The sequence below is a fragment of the Lithobates pipiens genome, unplaced genomic scaffold (genome assembly GCF_037356315.1).
Source record: "Lithobates pipiens isolate NorthernLeopardFrog02 unplaced genomic scaffold, aLitPip1_a1.2 Scaffold_160, whole genome shotgun sequence".
Taxonomy (NCBI): domain Eukaryota; kingdom Metazoa; phylum Chordata; class Amphibia; order Anura; family Ranidae; genus Lithobates; species Lithobates pipiens.
In genome coordinates, this window is record NW_027507749.1 from 868,756 (window position 1) to 892,253 (window position 23,498).

The window sequence follows — 23,498 nt, forward strand, 5'->3', positions numbered from 1 at the left end:
GCCATTGTTGAAAGAAAGCCATAAGAAGTCCTGTTTGCAGTTTGCGAGAAGTCATGTGTGGGAAGCAGCAAACATGTGGAAGAAGGTACTCTGGTCAGATGACACCAAATTTGGACTTTTTGGCCTCAAAGCAAAATGCTAGTGTGGTGGAAAACTAACACTGCACATCACCCTGAACACACCATCCCCACCGTGAAACATGGTGGTGGCAGCATCATGGTGTGGGGATGCTTTTCTTCAGCAGGGACAAGGAAGCTGGTCAGAGTTGATGGGAAGATGGATGGAGCCAAAAACCGGGCAATCTTAGAAGAAAACCTGTTAGGCCTTGTACACACGGTCAGATATTCCGACGGAAAATGTCCGATCGGACCGCGTTGTCAGATAATCCAACAGTGTGTGGGCTCCATCGGACTGTTTCTGTCGGAATATCCAACGGACAAAGTTTGAGAGCTTGGCTATAAAATTTTCAGACAACATGATCAGATGGGACTTTGTCCGATCTTTTTGTAGAGAATTCCAATCCGATAAAGTGCCACGCATGCTCAGATCAAATTACGAGACCAAAGCTATTGGCTACTAGCCGCAACGTAGTCCCATCCTAACGAATTAACGTCATCACGTTCTGAACGATCAGATTTTCCGACAACTTTGTCCGACCGTGTGTATGCAACACCAGTATCGGACAAAATCCATTGGAAAAAATCTGATGGATTTTGTTGTCGGAATGTCCAACCGTGTGTACAAGGGCTTAGAGTCTACAAAAGACTTGAGGCTGGGGCGGAAGTTCACTTTCCAACAGGACAACAACCCGAAACATACAACCAGAGCTACAATGGAATGGGTTAGATCAAAGCATATTCATGTGTTATGCCGCGTACACACAAGCAGACTTTTCAACGGACTAGGTACGATGGTCTTTCCGACGGACTTTTGACGGAGTTCTGACGGACTTTGCGAATGAATGAACTTGGCCACACACAATCACACTAAATTCCGACGGATTTGAACGTGATGACGTGCGACCGGACTAGAATAAGGAAGTTTGAAGCCAGTAGCCAATAGCTGCCCTAGCGTCGCTGTTTGTCCGTCGGACTAGCATACACACGAGTGGATTTTTGTATAGGAACTGGGTCCGGCGGAGTTCCGGAGGAAAAATTTGAAACATGTTCCATTTCTAAAGTCTGTCGGATTTTTGCAAATCAAAAGTCCGCTGCAGCCCACACACGATCGAATAGTCCGCCGGAATGGTTCCGTCTGACCTTTGATGTCGAAAAATCCGCTCGTGTGTATGGGGCATTAGAATAGCCCAATGCACGGATCTTCACTGTGTTTGGGCGTTCGTCTGAACACACAAATAGCCAATGTTTTATGGAAACTTATGTACAGACCAAACCTTGAGCTCATCCCTAGTAGAAACTTCCCTGATAGATTTACTTTAAAAAAAAAAGGAAATGTTCTAATGCAAAATTAACTTTAATGGCATCAGAGGTGAGGTTCAGACTTGTCAGGATTTTGGTTTTATGGTGAATCTCGTTCGTTCTAAATCTTTGATCCTGGCACATCTTTATATGAATTTCCCAGAGCATATTTTTGAAGAGTGGACCTTCAGGTCATAGCCAGCAGGCTTAGAAGGACCAATTATGCCGCGTACACATGACCGGACTTTGAGGGACTAGGTCCGACGGACTTTCGGTGGAGTCCTGACAGACTTTCTGAATGAAAGGACTTGGCCACACACAATCACACCAAAGTCTGACGGATTTGAAACGTGATGACGTACGACCGGACTAGAATAAGGAAGTTCATAGCCAGTAGCCAATAGCTGCCCTAGCGTCGGTTTTTGTCCATTGGACTAGCACACACACGAGCGGATTTCTCGGTAGGAACTGGGTCCGGCGGAGTTCCGGTGGAAAAATTTGAAACATGTTCCATTTCTAAAGTCTGTCGGATTTTTGAAAATCAAAAGTTCGCTGCAGCCCACACACGATCGAATGGTCCGCTGGAATCGTTCCGTCGAACCTTTGATGTCAAAGTCCGGTCGTGTGTACGCGGCATAAGGGAGCATTTGGATGAGCTGACTCTAACATCATAAAAGTGGCGATTCAGAACAGCCATATGGGTTACATTTACTGAAGGCAAATATACTGCTCACTTTGCAAGTTGCTCTCTGCAAAGGGAATTTACCCCAGATCTTAAATGAAATTGCACTTTGCAAAAAAATAAATAAAAAATACCCAAATCATGTACAAGGGGGAAAAAATGCTTTTTTGCTTGTACTTTATTGGATGATAGACGTTAACAGAGCTGAACTTACCAAGTGAGCAACCTATTTGTCTTCAGCAAATCAGTGTCAATGTACTGAAGCTACTGTAGGAAGAGGACAGAAAAAGCTGATATACTGCATAGGGAGAGAATAGGGGGCAGGTCAGTTAGGAAACCGTACTTTACTTTTTGAATTAATGTGTGAAAACTTTTATTCATAATCGGATCCCATCTAAAAAAATGTATTCCTTTCAGATTCCCCAAGCTTGGGGCAATGAGCCGTGTCCTCCGGGATCCAGCAAAGTACCGAGTACTACCGACTGGAGGATTGTATTCCTGCTATGATCACTGTGTGGCGGTTTCTGCTAGGGAAATCTCCAATAAAACAGGTAAAAAATTCCAGCATATAGCTATCCAACTGCTAAAACCTTATTTATACCAAGTATTAACGTGTTCATTTCATTTTAAAAGTGTTTTTTCTTTTCTTTTTTGAATCCATTGACCCTTTTGCTGCCGGGTCCATATGGCGTACAGACCTGACAGCGGGGAGTTTACACACAATCTGGTAGCTGCAGCAAACGGGATTGTGTGTAAATCTGACAAGCAGATTGCTACCGCCCAATTGCTGCCGCCTGATTGCTTCTACACAGGGCCGTCTTTAATATTGATTGGACCCTGGGCAAACATTTTCTTTGCTCCTCCCCTCATGCAATTTTGCTCTCCACTGGCTTTAACCACTTCCCGACCGGCACACGCCGATGTACGTCGGCAGAATGGCACAGGCAGGCAAATGGGCGTACCTGTACGTCCCTTAAAATTTGCCGCCCTGCCATCGCGAGCGCACCATCGGTCGGGACCCCCGTGAGTCCGGTCACGGGTCCTGTGGACTCGATTGCCGTGGGCATACCCGTGATTGTCTCACGGGGCGGCTGAACTGGGAGATGCCATTGTAAACAGCATCTCCCCGTTCTGCCTAGCAACAAGTGACGCTGATCTCTGCTCCATGTGATTGGAGCAGAGATCAGTGTTCACTAAAAGAAAGCCCAGCCCCCCACAGTTAGTAACACACCCCTAGGAACACTTAACCCCTACACTGCTACCCACTGGTTAACCCCTTCACTGCCAGTGTCATTTACACAGGAATCAGTGCATTTGTATAGCACTGATCGCTGTATAAATGACAATGGTCCCAAAAATGTGTCAAAAATGTCCGATGTGTCCTTACACAGTATACACCGATCGTTACCGGCCGATTTTTCGTTCTTGCTCTTCTGTAGTGGTTGTTGCCTGCGTGCTCTGAACCCAGTATACACCGCTATATCCATCTATATAGCTAGCTATCTTGCTCTTTTTAAATAGAGCTTGTAGTCAGTGGTAGGAGATTGTGCGTGCTGTCTGCGTGCTCTGAACCCAGTATACACCGCTATATCCATCTATATAGCTAGCTATATTGCTTTTTTTTAATAGAGCTTGCAGTCAGTGGTAGGAGATTGTGCCTGCTGTCTGCGTGCTCTGAACCCAGTATACACCGCTATATCCATCTATATAGCTAGCTATATTGCTTTTTTTTAATAGAGCTTGCAGTCAGTGGTAGGAGATTTTGTGTGCTGTCTGCGTGCTCTGAACCCAGTATACACCGCTATATCCACCTATATAGCTAGCTATCATGCTCTTTTTAAATAGAGCTTGCAGTCAGTGGTAGGAGATTGTGCGTGCTGTCTGCGTGCTCTGAACCCAGTATACAAATCTATATCCATCTATATAGCTAGCTATCTTGCTTGTTTTAAATAGAGCTTGCAGTCAGTGGTAGGAGATTGTGCGTGCTGTCTGCATGCTCTGAACCCAGTATACACAGCTATATTCACCTATATAGCTAGCTATATTTCTCTTTTTAAATAGAGCTTGCAGTCAGTGGTAGGAGATTGTGCGTGCTGTCTGCGTGCCCTGAACCCAGTATACACCGCTATATCCACCTAAATAGCTCTTCTCTAATTGAGCCATCTGCCATCTGCAGGAGTTAGTGGGTGTTGTGCGTGCCTCCAGCACAATATACACTACTCAATTGCTGGTTTTCCCAACTCCCTTCAGGCCATTACCATTTCAGCCGCAACATGCCAACGACTAGGTAGAGTGGATGACCAAGCCCTCTTCATCCTCCTCATCCTCTCTCACCCAGGCTCAGGGTACTAGCAAAGCAGCTGCCAACGCATCGTCTTCCCTCGTCTCAATGTCATCATCAGTGACTCCTTCCCTAGACCAACCACGTCCTCCTGAGGAGTCTCCTGAACTCTTTGAGCACAGTGTTGGGTACATGCTCCAGGAGGATGCCCAGTGTTTTGTAGGCTCTGATGATGATACTCAGCTAGAGGAAGGCAGTAGCGTGAATGCAGAGAGAGGGGATGCTCAAGAAGGACAGCAATCTGGCAGTCATGTTCCACAAGCTGCAGCATACTGCCAGGTTTGCTCCAGCGATGAAGAGGGAGGGGATGATGAGGGCACTGACTCCACGTGGGTGCCTGGTACGAGAGAGGAAGAGGAGGAGGAGGCACATGTCCAACGAGGCAGGATGCCCTCCGGAGGCCAGCTTAGGGGCAGCACACCGACTGAATCACACCGCAGAGCCCCTTCCTGTGCAGGGCGCTGCCTCTGCGCGTTATTCTAAAAGTTCTTTGGTGTGGGCCTTTTTTGAGACGAGTGCATCAGATCGCACCGCTGCTATTTGCAACATATGTCTCAAGCGTATCTCGCGTGGCCAAAACATCAGCCGCTTGGGCACCACATGCTTGACCAGACATATGTTGACCTGCCATGCAGCTCGTTGGCAAGCGTACCTCAAAGACCCACACCAAAGAACAAAGCGGACCTCTCCTTGCTCCTCATCAGCTGGGATCTCCAACCCCACTAGACCTTCAGTCCTCTCTGAAACATGCTCTGATAGGATGAAGGTGAAGAATTAGGTATGTCACAGCCAAGTGCTTCCAGGCACTCTGCTAGCAGTACACCCACGTCCGATTATAGCAGGCAAATGTCCCTGCCCCAGCTGCTGGACCGGCGAAAGAAGTTCACTCCCAGCCATCCACATGCCCAGCGGTTGAATGCTAGCTTGGCTAAATTGCTAGCACTTCAACTGCTGCCTTTTCAGTTGGTAGACTCGGCCCCCTTCCGTGAGTTTGTACAATGTGCGGTTCCTAAGAGGCAGGCCCCCAAACGCTTTTTTTCATGGAGGGTGATTTCGGCTCTCTACCGGCATGTGGAAGGCAATGTCCTTGCCTCACTGGACAGGGCGGTCAGAAGTAGGGTGCATATTACTGCTGACTCATGGTCCAGCAGGCATGGACAGGGACGTTACCTGTCTTTCACGGCCCATTGGGTCACTCTTCTGGCAGCTGGGAAGGATGCAGGACAAGGTGCAGTAGTGTTGGAGGTTGTTCCGCCACCACGCCTCCAAAATACTACTATTGGTTGTGACACACCTCTCTCCTCCACCCCCTCCTCTTTTTCTTACTCCATGGCCTCTTCCAGTGCTCTGTCCTCAGAACCAGCGGTGCTCCGTAGGCGTTCCAGGGGCTACGCAAGTACGCAGGCAAAACGATGCCATGCCGTGCTTGCGCTGGTTTGTTTGGGGGACAGGAGCCACACTGGGGTGGATGTTTTGTCAGCTCTGCAGGGGCAGGCCGAGAGGTGGTTGACGCCGCGCCAGCTTAAGCCAGGAATGGTGGTTTGCGACAATGGCACCAACCTCCTCTCCACCCTCCGACAGAGACAACTGACCCATGTGCCCTGTGTGGCTCACGTCCTTAACCTGGTGGTGCAGCGGTTGGGCAGGTACCCAGGCTTACAGGATGTCTTACAGGATGTCTTGAATCAGGCCAGGAAAGTCTGTGTGCATTTCCGCCGATCATTGAATTCCTGTGCTCGGCTGGCTGAGCTCCAAAAGGAGGTGAACCTGCCCAAGAACCACCTTATATGTGACATGCCCACCAGGTGGAACTCAACGTTGGCCATGCTGCAGCGGCTGCACACGCAGCAGAGGGCCATCAATGAGTACCTGTGCGACTACAGCACCAGGACAGGGTCAAGGGAGCTCGGTTTTTTCTCACCACGCCAGTGGGGCATGATCAGGGAAGCATGCATTGTCCTGTCACCGTTTGAGGAGGCCACAAAGATGGTGAGCAGTGACAGTGCATGCATCAGTGACACTGTACCTCTTGTTCACCTGTTGGAGCATACGCTGCGTGGAATAATGGACAGGGCACTTGAGGCAGAATAGAGGCAGGAAGAGGAGGACTTCCTTGCCTATCAAGGCCCCCTTTATCCAGACGGTGTTCCTGCTGTGCCACCCATCACACAGGAAGAGGATGAGGAGGAGGAGGAGGAGGATGATTGTGTCAGCATGGAGGTAGAGGCTGGCACTCAGCATCAGCAGCAGCAGCAGTCTTGTAGGGATGATTTACAGTCCCAAGAAACCCGTGGACTTGTACGTGGCTGGGAGGAGGTAGCTGCGGATCATGTTGTCCTTAGTGACCCAGAGGACTCCGGACCGAATGCCTCAGCTAACCTACGCTGCATGGCCTCCCTGATCCTGCAAAGCCTGCGGAAGTATCCTCGTATTCTTCGGATCAAGGAGAGGGACCATTACTGGCTGGCCTTTCTCCTTGATCCACGGTACAAGGGTAAGGTTGCCGACCTTATCTTCCCATCGCAGAGGGAGCAGAGGATGAGACATCTCCGGGAGGCCTTGCAGAAAGGTCTGTGCAACACGTTCCCAGAGACTGGGAGGTTACAAACTCCTGGTCCTGGACAACGTGTTGCTGAGGCATCGGTCAGAAGGAGCGGTGGAGAAGGTGGCCGTCTGACCGATGCTTTCAGACAATTTTTTAGTCCGCAGCCCCAAGGTATGATCGGTTCCAGCAACCATCGCTAGCGTCTGATTTACATGGTGCAGGAATACCTAGGGGCAAGGTCAGACTTGGACACCTTTCCCACCGAAAATCCTCTGGCTTACTGGGTCTTGAGGATGGGTCACTGGCCAGAGCTTGCACAGTATGCAATTGTGCTACTGGCCTGTCCTGCATCCAGCGTTCTTTCGGATCACACCTTCAGTGCTGCTGGTGGCTTTGTTACCGATCACAGGGTACGCCTGTCCACCGAATCAGTTGATCAACTGACCTTCATCAAGATGAATCAGTCTTGGATCACCCACAGCTACCAAGCACCTGAAGCTGATGTAACCGAATAATTTTTTTTTAAATATCGCATCCCTTCAAGACTGCCTATGCTGATGCTGAGTGACTGTCCTGTTATGTTGATTGTCTATCCTCTTCCTCCTCCGCTGATATGTTGGAAGAACATTTTTGGTACTGGGTGATGCCATCAGCCCAATTTTTCTGCCCCTGTTTAACAGGGGTGTTTAATTACAATTTTTGATGCAATGCTTTGCAGTAGGGCTAATTCCTGCACTAAAACTAGAGTATATGGGAGAGGTTGCAGTGTCCTGGCACCAGCACCAGTGCCTAAGACCCAATTTTTCTGCCCCTGTTTAACAGGGGCGTTTAATTACAATTTTTGATGCAATGCTTTGCAGCAGGGCTCATTCCTGCACTACAACTAGAGTATATGGGAGAGGTTGCAGTGTCGTGGCACCAGCACCAGTGCCAGCAGCCCAATTTTTCTGCCCCTGTTCAACAGGGACATGTAATTACAATTCTTGATATAATATTTCACAGGAAGGCCTGTTCCTGTGCCCACCCAGAGTAACAGTGAGGACTTATAGTGTTGTGGCACCAGCACCACAACCACCAAAGGTAAATTTTTCTACCACTGTTCAACAATGGCATGTAATTACAATTCTTGATATAATCGTTCACAGCAGGGCGCTCCAGCGCCCACCAAGAGTCACTTTTGAGGGCTTACAATGTTGTGGCAAAACCAACACCTTGTTCTGCCATTTCTGCAGAGCATATAGGGCAGGCCCCTACTTTCAAAAATCCAACTTACAAACATCTCCTACTGCAAATGGAAGGAGACAACAGCAAGTGAGATGAAAAAAGACGGACGGCAAAACAAATTATACAGGGGTAATAACCCTTCCCTATGTTTTCCAAAAAGCTTAAAAATAGTTTTTTTGACTGGAGCTACACTTTAAAAATGTACCAATGTTGAAAATTACAAACAGATTCAACTTAACACAACAAACCTACACAGTCCCTGTCTTGTTTGCACCGCCTGTATACTGCTGTTCTGAGTATATAGGGCCTGGGGGCCACACGCATTTCCTTTTTTTAATATGGGTACGGGGTTTCCCTTAATATCCGTACAAGACCCAAAGGGGCTGGTAATGGGCAGGGAGGGCTACCCATGCCATTTTTCTCAATGATTTTCAACCATATTGCCGGAACCAGATATTACATTAAAACCGCAAGCAGTTTTAAATGACGTTATTTCCGTTAAATGTCATTTTGTGCAGGGACTGTTCTAAACACGGGAAACACGTTACACTTCACAGGCATACTATAGACACCCCCCAGGCACGATATTTAAAGGAATATTTCGCTTTTTTCCCCCTTTAATCGTCATTAAAATCAGTGCTCCCGCCAAAACGGCAGTTTTTAAAACTTTTTTTTGCATTGACCCATGTCCCCTGGGGCAGGAGCCAGGTCCCCAAACCCTTTTTAGGACAGTATCTTGCATATTAGCAGTTAAAATTAGCACTTTTAATTTCGAATGTTCGAGTCCCATAGACTTCAATGGGGTTCTAACGTTCGTACGAATTTGGGGTCCGTTCGAAAGTTCTGGTGCGAACCGAACCGGGGGCTGTTCGGCTCATCCCTAGCGACCACCCACCCGAGACATGGGTGGGGCAAACCTTTACACGGTAGAACTTTTAATCGCAGGCTTGTTAGGCTTGCGGTTCTAGGGACGTTTTTGACCGTGCGTGGGCGTCCTGTTGGGCTGGGGATGTTTTGTCAAAGCTCTGGGTGGACGAAAAAGCCGTTTGTGAGCAGAAAATAATGGGCATTGCCTATGGCGTGGCTCCTTAGCTTTCCTGGCCTGTGGGAGTAGGGTACTCTCACCACCGATGGCATTTTTAATAATGTCATCTAATGAGGCCCCAAAGAGCCAGTCGCCAAGGAAAGGAAGATCCGTCAGGGCTTTTTGGATGCCTGGTCAGCAGACCAGAATTTTATCCAAATTAGGCGCCTCAGCACCACAGCTGACACTGAGGCCCTGGATAACAGAGGAAGAGTATCCAGGGCTGCATCACAGACCTACTTAAGGCCTTGCACTAGTTGGTCTGCTAGTTCCACTCAGGCAGGGGAAGCCTGTTGCTCTCTGAATTCGTGGTGCGAAAGTTTCGCCCACTCAGTCAGTGTCTGCGACACAACTGTGGATACCAGTACAGGTCGCAGGGCAGACCACACAACCGTAAACAAGGAACGAGTCACCGCCTCGGCCTTCCTGTCCGTGGGATCCTTGAATGCAGGAGTCTCCTCAACCGGGATCGTGGTTACTTTATTTAACCTGGATACTGGGGGGATCAGGACCGGAAGAGCCGACCACTTCTTGAGAAGGCTTTCCTCAAAAGGGTAACGCACCGCCATGTATTTGTGGACTGAAAAGGTCCGTTGCGGGCGACCTCATTCCCTGTAAATGAACTTGTCAAAATAAGTCAGATACGGGAACACCTTAGGTGAACGTGCTGGCTTGCGGGACCCAAAAGGGACCAGTACATCAGCAGATGGATCCGCTGGCTCCTGAATCTTCAGGGTATCATGCACAGCTGTGATAAGTGCTCCAACTAACGATTTGTCGCACCCAGACCCGGATGGGGACTCATCCTCACTGTCCGAACGGTCCTGGTCAGCGTCGTCTGACAAGACAGAGCAGGGGTCACCAGCCTCAGCACGACCCGAGTTTGCGCCAGAGCTCTCCCCAGAGGACAGGGAGCAGGGGCTGCTTTTTATCACCTTTCTTCCCACGCACCGCCTCTATCTTGGCAACAAATGAATTGAGGGCCGCCGTCAGGGTGTCCATGGGAACTGCACAGTCCGCAGGTGACCCATTTGCAATTTCCTGGATTTCGGGGGGGGGGGGGGAAGAAACACCAGTTTCTGAAGCCATGCTGACCCTACCCTGTCTGCCACCCGAAGGGGACTTAGGACAGTGACAGTCCCACCCTCCTTGCTGCCGCTGACTGAGGAGTTCTAACCCACTGGACTCAGCGCCCTAAGGGGTTCCGCGCTGTTCACAGCAGTGCCTGTAGACTCCTAGTGCTCCCAGGTGCAGAGGAAACCAAAACTGTGTCGGTGGCAGTCCGTCAGAACAATCGCTGAATGATCTGAAAAACGTGCTCAGACTACATAGAGGGGCCGCCCAGCGTCCAGTAACGACAAACAGGAAGCTGAGAGCACATGTAGCTGCTGCTAGAACACTGAAACGTGCTCAGGCTTCTAGAAAATGGCCGCCCGTGTCCTGAATAGGAAAGCACCTGGAAAATGGCCGCTTTGTGCATCGGAATTGTGTACACACAATCGGAATTTATGACAGATCTCAAATTTTGTTTGTCAGAAATTCCAATGGAAAGTGTCCAATGGAGCCTACACACAGTCTGAATTTCCGACAATAAGCTCCCATCCACCATTTCCCATGGGAAAATCTGACCGTGTGTATGCAGCATTAGATTGCATAGTGTATGGCCATCTTTATACAAGCACATAGGAGGGAGTGGACAGAGACACTCAGTTGTCAGGCCTCGTTCACATCTCCATGTAGTGAAAACTTACCTTCCCACAGGTGTTTTTCTTTTTTCTTTTGGTGCTTTGGAGCATTTTCACTTGTCACACATTGGGCAGCCCATTAACCTCCCTGGAGGTATGAGCAGATTTTTTAATCTCAAAGCGGAACCTTGTATTCCATAGAAATTAGGCGTTTCATATTGTAAGCCTGTAATTCTTAAGCTTCGTACACACGATCCGATTGTTGGCCAACAGAGCGTCTGATTTTCTTTCTTCAGGAAGTGTGCCTGGTTCTTGTCTTGCTTTCTAATGTTACACAATTGTCAGCCAATAAACATGAACATAGTGATGTACTATGAGGAATTTCAGCTCTTGAGTGCCACCCTTTGGGCCCCTTCTGGTAATTTTGTTGGACAACAATTGTCAGAAGGAGCTTTTAGGACAACAGCCTGTCAACAGACAATCCCCTGCCAACAATCGTACCGTGTATACGAGGATTTAGGAATTACTCACTTAAAGCGGAGGTCCACCCTAAAGTGGACCTTCCGCTCATTGGAATCCTCCCCCCCTCTGGCGCCACAATTGGCACCTTTCGGGGGGAGGGGGGTGCAGGTACCTGTACAGTACAGGTATCTGCACCCACTTCCGGGAAAGCTCTCTGCGGAAAGGGGCGTAGATTACGCCCCATTCCGAAAGTCCCCCTGTTGCCTGGTGGGAAACACACAGATCCCAGAGGCAGCGGGTCCATCCTTATTGCGCAGCGCGACTCGCGCATGCGCAGTAGGGAACCGGGAAATGAAGCCGAAAGGCTCCACTTCCTGATACCCATACCCAAGATGGCGGCGGCAGCACCCGAGAGATGATCGAGAGATCGGCTTCGGGTGCTGACATCGCAGGCGCACTGGGCGGGTAAGTGTCCTTATTTTAAAAGTCAGCAGCTGCAGTATTTGTAGCTGCTGGCTTTTAAAAAAAAAAAAAAACGGCGGAACTCCCGGCAGGCTCCCGCTTTAAATCTGTCCAAACAAGAGTCTAGTAGACATCCCGGTTATGATAAAGTTTGAAACATAAAATTATAACATAATAAATAATTCTAAATAGTTATAAAAAAATAACAATAATAAAATACATTTCCGCAAGAATCACTACCGCTCAATTCTGCAAGTGATTCTAATTTATTATCGCTGTTTTCTAGCTGGTCTAAAACCACTTTTGACATAAAGGGACACTTTTTGGTTGCTATGGACAATCTCCAGTTTCCAGGCAGAAAGAACACTATATATAATATAAAACTGCATGCAGGGCACTGGGGACAAAAGGGAGGTGAAATGATTGATACATTCATGTAATCTGTAAGATTACAGTGTACAGTATGTGTTATATTTTTGTACTTTTTGAATTTGCCCCCCTGGGCTCCACCCCCCCATGCCTCGTGACATTTGCAGGGAACGGAGCCCGGCACACAGAGGCATCAGTTTATTGTGTGTTTGCCGAATTTGGGGAACCTTTCACATGTAATGACAACACAAGTACAATGTACATTTGCAGCATTTCTGAACCGCATGGCAAAGCACAAATTTTCTGAGCAGTTTGTCAGGCATTGGGAAATACACAGATGCGAATGGAGCCCCGTTGTTCTTGTGTAACTGCACCAATTTCACTTTCAGGCCCCATTCACACTTATAGTATGGGACGCACATGTTTTTTGGCTCATTTTTCCCATGACACACACAGGGCAGCCCAATGATTTCGATGGACTGTGCTTCACGTGGCAAAAGTAGCTCATGGGACATTTTGGCGTGGTGCAAGTTGCATGTTTTTTTTTGCTGTGTTTGTCACCTGTTTTTCATGTGGCAAAATTTGTGTTTGCTTCTGTGTTTGGGGAGCCATTAACAATAATGCCGCGTACACACAATCAGATTGTCCGGCGTACTTAGTCCGCCAAAACGCATTTCAGCAGACCATTCTATCGTGTGTGGGCTTCAGCGGACTTTTCCAGCGTGAAGTCCGGCGGACTAAGAAAGTATTTTTGCACTCCAATCTTCCCGTCGGACTTGGGTTTCAGTGGACAATACGTTCGTCAGTATGCTAATCCGGCAGACTAAGAATGACGCATGCTCAGAAGCAAGTACGAAAAAGGAAGCTATTGGTTACTGGTTATTGAACTTCCTTTTTCTAGTCCCGTCGTATGTGCTGTACGTCATCGCGTAAGCGAACGTCGGACTTTCTGTGTGTCCGTGTGTGGCCAAGTCCGTTCAGTAGAAAGTCCGCTGGATTGTATGTCGGATTGTATGTCGGACTAAGTACGCCAGACAATTCGATCGCGTGTACGTGGCATTAATGACACTGAAAGTGCAACTAGGTGATTTTAGGTGTATAAAGGTGATCATACATTAGGTGACCATACATCTGATTGTACAATCTCTGTGCAATCTCCTTTAAAGCTACAAAAGTATGCAATAGGAGGACACATCATCTACCAACCACTCTGTATCCAATCAGGCAGGCCTTTGAATTACATCAGGGGTGTCCCATAGGCTGCATGTGGCCCCAGGGAGTTTAGCATGCAGCCTGAGCCCATCTGCTTAGAGACATGATGGGGGCGCTGTGAAAACGTAAGGCCCGTACACACGATCAGAAAATCGGAAGTAAAACTTTGTCAGATGAACAATCTGACTATTTTCTGATCATTAGTACGGTGCTGTCGATAGCCGAGTCCGAATTTTCGGATGACAAAAACTGGATGTGGATGCTATAAAACGTTTGTCGAAATGTGAACATAATGTCTGATTTTCGTTTAATCAGCACAGTTTTCATTCAAACAAAATCGTAAGAGCAAGATTAGGAATGCATACAAAACTATTCAACACATGACATCACTTCTGAAGTGGAATTTTCATATATGAGACTAGCATGCAACAAAAAACTGATGAAAATAATCTGATCGTGTGTACCCGGCTTAAAGTGGTTGTAAACCCTTACAACCAACTTTGACCTACAGGTAAACCTAGATTAAGGCTTACCTGTAGGTCCAAGAAATATCTATATTTACCCGAAGACAGCCACCGCTGTCTACGGCACATGCGTCGTAGACAGCGGCGTGCAGGCGCACTGGGGCTGGCCGCAGATCGTGGCGATATGCCGCGAGTGTGAAGTCACTAGGGCTGGCCGCAGATCATGGCGATATGCCGCGAGTGTGAAGTCATCGTGGCTCTCGCGAATCACAGCGCCGGAGCAGCGAGACCCGGAAGTCGCTCAGGGATACATGGCAGCGACGAAGAGGAAGACGGAGGACCACTTCGGGGGCTTCATTCTCAGGTAAGTTATTCATAATGAGCTAGTATGCTATGCATACTAGCTCATTATGCCTTTGCCTTACAGGGTGTACTTTAAAAAAAAAAAAAAATTTGCCTTTACTTCCTCTTTAAGATGAGGAGTGAACTGAGCCAACCCCGACTTTCCCCCCAGAATGTCCATGAACTTTCTAACCTCCGTCTGGCCACAAAAACATATTTGAGCTAAACACTTCTTCCAAGGAAACACTCTCCTATCCCGCGAAAAACTAGCAGCACAAACGAAAGATCGGAAATTCCCTCTATGGATATACTTGCAAATGCAACATTTTCTCTTAGATCCAAAACACAGCCCACACTGGACCAGACCTCTCACCCCCATAGAAACATTATGTTCGGAACCCACACCGCAAAGACATCTAATTTCCACCATCTACTCGCTTCTTTTTGCTAACCACCCCAGGAAGCACAAAAACTGCCAATATTGGGAGAAAGAACTCTCAATCACCATCACAGGTGACCAATGGGAACAAATATTTGAAAACACCCTCAGGGGCTCAATTAACGTATAAACCCAAGAAAATGTTTACAAGATCCTCAACCGCTGGTACAGAGTACCAACCCTCATCAACAAATACACACCCACAACATCAAATCTATGCTGGAGATGTAAATCCGAACCTGGCTCCCACGTCCACATCTGGTGGTCCTGTCCCATAATCCCAAAATTTTGGATGGAAGTCCACCACATAACATCAAAGATAACTTCTCTTACCTTGGACTTCTCCCCCCGCGCAACTATTATTATACCACACCACATTACCAAGGCAGCTATACTTTAAATCCCTGACAATGCACTTGCTGAACGCAGCTAAACTATGCATCCCAGTCTTATGGGGCAAATCCAGGGCTCCTTCAACCAAAGACTGATTCCTCAGAATCAACAAAATCGCCAAAATGGCAGAGCTCATAGACATTTCACAGGAAAACATCACCAAACATAATACCCGATGGGCTTGCTGGTCCCATTTGGAAACCACTCTAGATTACGCATGCAAATACACGTTACCTAAAAGGACTCCATATCTCACCCCTCCAACAACCCCATAACACTCCTCCATATATTAAATGCATGGAGGGGTTGAGGGAGGATGGGTTGAGGTTCGGGGCCAGATAGGAGGCAACCGCCGCCCCCCCCCCCCGACTCGACCAATTCCACCCTCTCATACCCCAGCCGTACTCACCCCATACCCGTCTTAGCGCCCCCCTTATAAACTCAATTCCTACTCCTGTACACAAACGAGCACATTCCCCACCTCCACCTTCCCTCACACAACCAACGGAATCAACCAAGACAACCAGCTGGACTGGTGACCTCGACTCTTACACAAAACACAAGATACACACAACAATTGTCTTAACCAAGGTCAGATAAATACCTACCTTACATCTCTGCAAAAGCACCAAAGACCTATACAATACATTCTATTAAACCAGATCAAAGGCCAAGACAACAATACCCAACAGGTACGCACTAGCTCAGAAATCCGACAAATCCACCACGCGGGTAGACTAAACTTTAACCCAGATTACAATAAATCTCATAACATAAACTCCCCAAGTAAACACTACCATATGCTATTATGTCATTTCAGTTGACGTTCTTGTTTTCTTATTGGAAAATTGTAAAACTTGTATACATCTTTAATCCATTGGATTCGTGTATCTACTGTTTTATTTGGATATATTTGTACAATAATCCTTGTTTTTCTTCAATAAAAACTTTATTGGAAAAAAAGATGAGGAGTGAAGGATGTGTGCTAATGAGGTCAGCTGGTAAACTCCTTCTTGCGTTTTACTGGTCTTTCTGTCTCTGTCTGTATACCAGGGAGTCTCTGAAGCTTTCTAAAAAATACAGCAAGGGCTAAGCAGTGGAAGTCCATCCATTAGGGGCACATGGGCACAGCCCCCTCTATTCTTAGCTGCCACCCCCTATTCACCCCCTAGCAATGTGTCCGGGCCCCTTTCAGGACACCGGGCAAATGAATTGTGTTTTTGAAGCACCCGATTAGAGACAAAGGCTCTAATAGGCTTCAAAATGGGGCGGGGCTCATGACGCATAGCATTGCGCTAGTAGCCCACCCAGGTGTTTCAACAGTGAATTAATATTGGCTATTGAAACACTGATCCTCAATTCGGTCAATCAGAAATTGTTTTCCTATTGGCCGAAAAGTCCCAAATGGCCACCGAGGAGGAGGAAGGAAACAGAAGCCGCCGCAATGCCCATAGAGAGCAGGGGAAGTGGAAGACGCCGCCGAGCAGGGGAAGATGCTGGTGAAGCCCGGGAGAAGATGGGGTAAGTGCTCCAGATCCGACCGACCGGGGGGTGTGTTACTGTTTGCCACCCCCCAAAAAAAATTACCACCGGCCACCACTGGTGCTAAGGTAAGGCCATGCTCTCAAAATTCAAAGAAAGCTAGTATTTTTCTGCAACCGAGGTACATTATAGGCATATTGGTACATAGGGGTTCTGGATTTTAGAAAAAAAAAAACTTAACTTAGCCTTTAAAGCTGAGAATACATTAAGGAAAAAAATGTGTTTGCCTGCCTACAGAACCACTGTAAATATAGAGTAAGGCTTTAATAAAATTCTAAGTAAATAAAGGGGAACAGATTATGCATTTCTCAAACTGATTGGGTTTTGTGACTCGGCTGAACAGGGGCAATGGCTATGTACGCCATGAAAGGTTGTTCAGAATTTACGGTGGAGAACCAGCAAAGTTTTTGGCCAAAGTTTAAGATTCACAAAGTTCTTCTATCCCAGGCATTCACTTGCAGAGCCCCGAACCTCATCCTTACAGGATAAAAAGAAAAGGGGGGGAGGTGGGACTTTAAATGAAGTATGTCAATTGAAAAAAAAAAAATAATAAATACATGTGAGTAGATGAATTGATTTAGATTTAATTTATAATCAATAACCCCTAGGGGTAGTCCATGATCTGAATGCATAAAATGGTAGTACAGTAGTATAAATATTACGTGGATCAATTTGATACTCTCTCTATTTAACTGAGGTTCCACATATATTAATATTTCTCATATTCATTTGCCTTTTTAGTAAAAACATGCATCCCACCCCTGATGACTGGCAAGAAGCCAAGAAACGCGTCGGGTTCTCAAACTAAGGATGCCCAATTAGGTTTATTTTAATCCTTGATAATATCAATTTTTGTCCTATAGAGTTTGTACTCATTCATGTGATTTTATGATTTTGATTAGTAATTTATGTATTTCTGTTATGAACTGCATCCATGTATGTCCATTGACTTGTCTATACTCCAGATTCTCTGATTATTATTATTATGAAAAAATATTAATTTTATATCTATATTTATATTACTGTATTACCATTGTATGCATTCAGATCATGGACTAACCCTAGGGGTTATTGATTATAAATTAAATCGAAATCATTTCATCTACTCACATGTATTTATTATTATTTTTTATTTACAATTGACATGCTTCATTTTAAAGTCCCACTTGCCCCCCTTTTCTTTTTATACAATTTACCCGGGATGCAAGCATGCCATTGCTACTTGGTACTGCGGGAGGTCACTTCTCTTAAATCTCATCCTTACAGGGTTTGTAAAGGTAAATAAAAAACAAACATGTCTATACTTACCTACTCTGTGCAGTGGCATTGCACAGAGCAGCCGGGAACCTCCTCTTTTCAGGTCCCCCACTAATGCTCCTGGCCCATCTCCTCTATCCAGTGCCTCCGTGGGAAGCCGCTTCCTATGTGGGCACTTGTACGTTCTCGCACCCGAGTCCCCCTGCTGTATCCAATGGCACAGACAGAGGGACTCGGCCCTGCCCCCCGCTCCATCGTCAGTGGCTCCCGGTGCCCCAGCGAGATCCAGAAGTGAGGGAAGAAATGATCTGCCGTCATGCACGGTGCTGGTCAAAAGGGGTCTCAGGTAAGTAAAGGGGGGCTGGGGGGGGGCGGCGATGATGACACTTCAACATTTTTTTTATTGTTTAGGCTTTACAACCCCTTTAATTCACAAGGCTTTCACAAACTATGTGTCATTTAGGTAAATCTACTTTAATGAAAGGTCTGATATGTGTCATGTTATTGATTATTTCAGGTCATTTAATAGTTGTAAAATGTTGTAATATGCGCTGTTTTCCTCCTGCAGATAGTGACCTCTGCCACAAATATCCCCATGAACAGTGGCCAGATGAAAGAAAAGCGAGTTATATCCTCAAAACCTATGAATGTCTGTCCTATAAGATGGACATCATGACTCAGGCATTTGAAATTATTGCCATATTATGTTCTGCTATAACTATACTGACATTGTTTATTATATTCCGGAACACTCCAATTGTGAAAGCCAATAACCGGACTGTGAGCTTCATCCTCCTGACCTCCATCTTGCTGAGCTTCCTCAGTGTCTTCTTGTTACTAAGACATCCTGTGAATATAATCTGTATGCTGAGACAAATGTCTATTAGGATCTTCATCTCTATCGCTGTCTCTTGTGTTCTGGCCAAGACTATCACAGTCTGCGTTGCCTTCAAAGCCTCCAAACCCGGAAGCTACCGGAGGAAATGGGTGGGAGAGAAGACTTCTAATTTTGTTGTCATAATTTGCTCTTCTGTTCAAGTTCTCATATGGTTGTCAGTGTCTCCTCCCTACCTAGAATATGACATGGGCTTCTATCCTGGGAAGATCATCATTCAGTGTAATGAAGGGTCAGTTATTGGGTTCTACTCCATGTTGGGTTATATGGGGTTTCTGGCAGCTGTAAGTTTTTTTTGGCTTTCATGGTGAGGACATTACCGGACAGTTTTAATGAGGCCAAGTACATCACCTTCAGCATGCTGGTGTTCTGCAGTGTCTGGATTGCCATGATCCCGGCCTTGAGGGATATAAAGGTTGGCTGTGGAGATATTTGCCAACCTGGCCTCCAGTGGGTTTACTAGCATAGCATAGCTTGTGTGTGAGGGATATCTGGACTGTTCAATGTACCTGATTTGACCTGAGGTGTGGAGTAACAACAATGCTTTACCCTCTGATGCTTCTCACAGGTACCTGTGATAGTCTTTAATAAATCCTCAAGTCCCTTAAAAATCTTTTGAATTATAATTGCAGGCTTTGAGTAAAGGCCAGATTTTTTTCTTAGCCCTTGTACACGCGGTCGGAATGTGTCCGATCGGACCGTTTTGTCGGATATTCCGACTGTGTGTGGTCCCCATCGGATTGTTTCCGTCAGAGTATCCGACGGACCAAGTTTTCCAACTTGTTGATAAAATTTTCCGACAAAATGCTCCGATCGGACATACTCCGATCATGTGTAGAGAATTCCGATCGGACAAAGTGCCACACATGCTCAGATCAAATTCCTACACCAAAGCTATTGGCTACTAGCCTGAACGTAGTCCCATCGTAACGAAATAACGCCATCACGTCGGATTTTCCGACAACTTTGTCCGACCGTGTGTATGCAACAGTTTCGGACAAAATCCGACAGACAAAATCCGGAAATTCGGAATGTCCGACCATGTGTACAAGGGCTTACACAGGTATCTGCTCCCCCCTCCCCCCTGGAAGGTGCAAAATGTGACACCGGAGGTGGGGGAGGGGGGGGGTTCCGAAAAGCGGAAGTTCCTTTTTTGGGTGGAACTCCGCTTTAAGCAATTATGCATTCAAATAGAACATCACTTTCCAGTGTAGACTAGTTGGGCCTAAATGTATATTTAAAGATAAGTATTGATTTTAAATACCCTATGAAGGAAATAAGAATAAAAGGGGTTTGATATTTGCAAGGTGAACAGGTTGGGGGGGTATGGGGGATTGGGTGATAGTTGTGCAGCTTGTGATGGAGAGGAGCTGTTAATCAGATAATCGCTTCTATGGTCCATGATCCAGGGTTCCCACCATTTATAAAATATTAGGAATTTACCATGAGCTTTAGAAATAGAGTATGCCATATGAAAGGGTTTCTTGTGGATTTGCAGAGATGAGTTAATAGTAAGGGTTTATCAAAAAATTTCCATAATCTGGTTACAGCAAGTCTAGAAGCAACGAGGATATGTAGAAGTAGTGTACTGTATGCTTTTTGGATTGGCCACTGTTCTAGTCCTACCCCCAGTAAGACCTGTTGTGGGGTGAGAATCTGTTGAGCAGTGGACAGGACCACCAGATGTGAAGTAACAATCCACTCTGTCCGCAATCCCACCAGCAGTTGAGAGAATAATTAGGATATATATGAGTTCGCTTAATCCGGGGTATTGTACAAAAAATGAAACATTTTATGAAAAATCTGTTTTACTAAGCAACTAAAAGATCTACCGTATTTATCGACGTATAACACGCACCCCAAGTTTAGGAAGGAATTGAAAAGAAAAAAACTTTTAGGAGGGAAGTTTAAGGAAAAAAAACTTACATTTAAATGCCCATCAATGCAGCCTTATCAGTGTCATTTCCAGCCTTGTCAGTCATTTGCAACCCTGCATTGCAGCCTTCCATTGCAGCCTTGTCAGTCGATTGCAGCCTTGTCAGTTATTTGCAGGCTTGTCAGTGCCTTTGCCATTTTAAAAATGGTGCCGCCGAGATACAGAGAGGATGTCCTGTGCCTGTGTCTCGGCCGCGCTTGTTCTTGGCAGCTTTCAAGTATTTTCAGCCGCACTCGGCCATTCTCACCTATTTTCTGCTGCACTCGGCCGTTCTCTGTGGCTTTCTGCTTCCGGAAAGCCGCCGAGAACAGCCGAATGTGGCCGAAAATAGCCAAGAACGGCCGAAAATAGCCGAAAAAATTACTGTATAAATGTCACTGGCAGGGAAGGAGTTAACACTAGGAGACAATCAAGGGGTTAAATGTGTTCCCTAGGTGCATTCTAACTGTGGGGGGGGGGTGGGACTTACTAGGAGGAGAGAGAGATCGTTGTTCATACTCAGTATGAACACACAATCAGTCTCCTCTCTCTTGAGAGAATCGGGATCTGTGTGTTTACACACACACACCGATCCCGGTTTTCACTCTGTCACAAGCCATTGCGGGTGCCTGGTGGTCATCGCACGAGCCCCCTAGGGGCCAAAAGGCAAAGCGACATAAGGTAACATTGTTTTGCCCAGGGGAGCCAAATCTGCTGCAGTAAAACCGTGGCGGCTGGTCCAGAAGCGGTTAAACACAACTACTTTGCTTTCAATAATGGCATCTATCTTCAATCTATGGGTACTGCTTTGGCAAGTAAAATGGCACCCTAGTACGCAAATGTATTTGTAACAATGCTTATAAATTTCTGTATTGTAATAAGTAAAGTTTTATCAGAAGAAAGGCTCCAACTGATGTCCTTTTTTTATTGTTGCTGTTAAGACTGTTGTTTGGTTTTGCAAGAACCATGCTCCAATGCATTGTGGGGAATGTAATGAATGAGGAAATGACTCAGATGTAGATTGCCAGAGAAGAAACTACCTACCCACAATCCCAACTTACCTACCCACAAGGCCAAGCCACAGAACTGCTTGCTGGGTAGGGATATAAAGGAGAGAGGCGTGGCATTCTTCGCTCTCTCGAGACAACATTAAAGACCTGCCTGCAGGGAGTTGTGGGTGTGTGACTCCGGCCGGGTTGGTGTGGAGCGGAATTGCTCTGCCTCTACAGAATTCCGGAGCACAGTTGTGCTGGATCGGTGTACGGATGGATCGGAGGACCGGAGATAAACAGCGGGTTCCTGCATTACAGTCAATCAGAAGGAGCGGTGTGGAGGTACGGCGCCAGCTTGGAGTGGGACTGAAATATCAGGAGTGGAGCGGGACAGGCGTCTGGGCCCTGTGTGGTGAGCGGGCAAATGCCCAACTTGATTTAACATCTTATTGCTACACAAACTTAATACAGGAAAGCTAGTGGAACCTATAGTCCCACAGGAGGGCTTCACTCAATTAGACTGTGCACAGTGAGGCCTTAGCCCTTGTACACACGGTCGGAGAATCCGTCGGAATGTGTCCTATCGGACCGTGTTGTTGGATAATCCGACTGTGTGTGGTATGCATCAGACTGATTCCGTCGGAATATCCGTCGGACCCAATTTTCCAACTTGTTGGAAATATTTTCCAACCAACTGGTTCGATCGGACATACTCCGATCATGTGTAGAGAATTTTGATCGGACCAAGTGCCAAGCATGCTCAGATCAAATTCTTACATCAAAGCTATTGGCTACTAGCCTGAACTTAGTCCCATCGTAACGAAATTACGTCATCACGTTCTGAATGATCAGATTTTTTGACAACTTAGTCCGACTGTGTGTATGCAACAGTTTCGGACAAGATCCGATGGACAAAATCCAACGGACAAAATCCGACGGATTTGGTTGTCTAAATTTCCGCCCGTGTGTACAGGGGCTAAGAGTTCGATTTCCGTTATCATCAAGTGGATGCGGTGTTGCACCCTATAGTAAGGAGAATTTATACCAGTGCTCTAGACAAGCATACAGTTCCTTGTTATCATCTTTTCTGGATTATAAATACTGTAGTCTAATAAACTAGCTGAAGAAAGTAGACCAAAGACTTTATTTTTATTACTAGAGTACTCTTGCTTCTTTTATATGCTATAAGAACTGCAATTACAACCTAGGGGAAGCCCTTGAGTAGAAGTTTTTGCCAGGTCACCTGAGACCAGGTGACAGATGCACTCCATAGGAGTCGGAAGTGCACCACTAAGGTAATGGACCTTTGAACTGACTGCTGCGGATTGTACCCAGGAAGGTTCAGGAAGCAGGTCTACTGGATCACTAACACAGATCCCAGTTGGAGCTAGAGCATAGATTCCCCAGGGCGCGGAGTCTAAGAGCCAGCAGGTGTTCACCAAAGCCTCCAGTGGTGAGGATGGACTTTGCTGCAGTCTGGCTCCAGGTCGCGGCCCCTAGGGACTCACAGCTCATGCTCACGGTAGACTACAGGACAAGGAAACAGCAGACTGGAACAACAAGGATAGTAAGGGGATAAGGCAGAGGTCAGGGCAACTAGCAGACAGGAACAACAGAGTACACGCCAAAGGTTCAGGGTCACAGGCAGACAGGGATGGTTGGGGACATGCCAAGAGGTCAAGGTCACAAGCAGACAGGAATCGTAGAGAATACGCCATGGTCGGTAACAGAGACAAACGTAGAGCACACGGCAAGCAGGAAACAGGAAGCCAAAC

General features: G+C 46.6%; 1 protein-coding gene across 1 annotated transcript; it reads left to right on the plus strand.

The window, feature by feature from the left end:
- Positions 1 to 464: 464 nt before the first annotated feature.
- Positions 465 to 21,202, plus strand: LOC143986450 (vomeronasal type-2 receptor 26-like). The gene is made up of 2 exons (XM_077484795.1): positions 465 to 2,651; positions 18,490 to 21,202. Exons 1-2 carry the CDS (start codon positions 2,537 to 2,539, stop codon positions 19,125 to 19,127), a joined length of 753 nt encoding a protein of 250 aa, XP_077340921.1. The 5' UTR covers positions 465 to 2,536; the 3' UTR covers positions 19,128 to 21,202.
- The last annotated feature ends 2,296 nt before the right edge of the window (positions 21,203 to 23,498 follow it).

Excerpts from the sequence above, each read along its gene's own strand:
- LOC143986450 (XM_077484795.1), top strand. The coding sequence starts at position 2,537 with ATGAGCCGTGTCCTCCGGGATCCAGCAAAGTACCGAGTACTACCGACT. Across the intron at positions 2,652-18,489 it reads GGAAATCTCCAATAAAACAG|ATAGTGACCTCTGCCACAAA; the intron begins GTAAAAAATTCC and ends TTCCTCCTGCAG.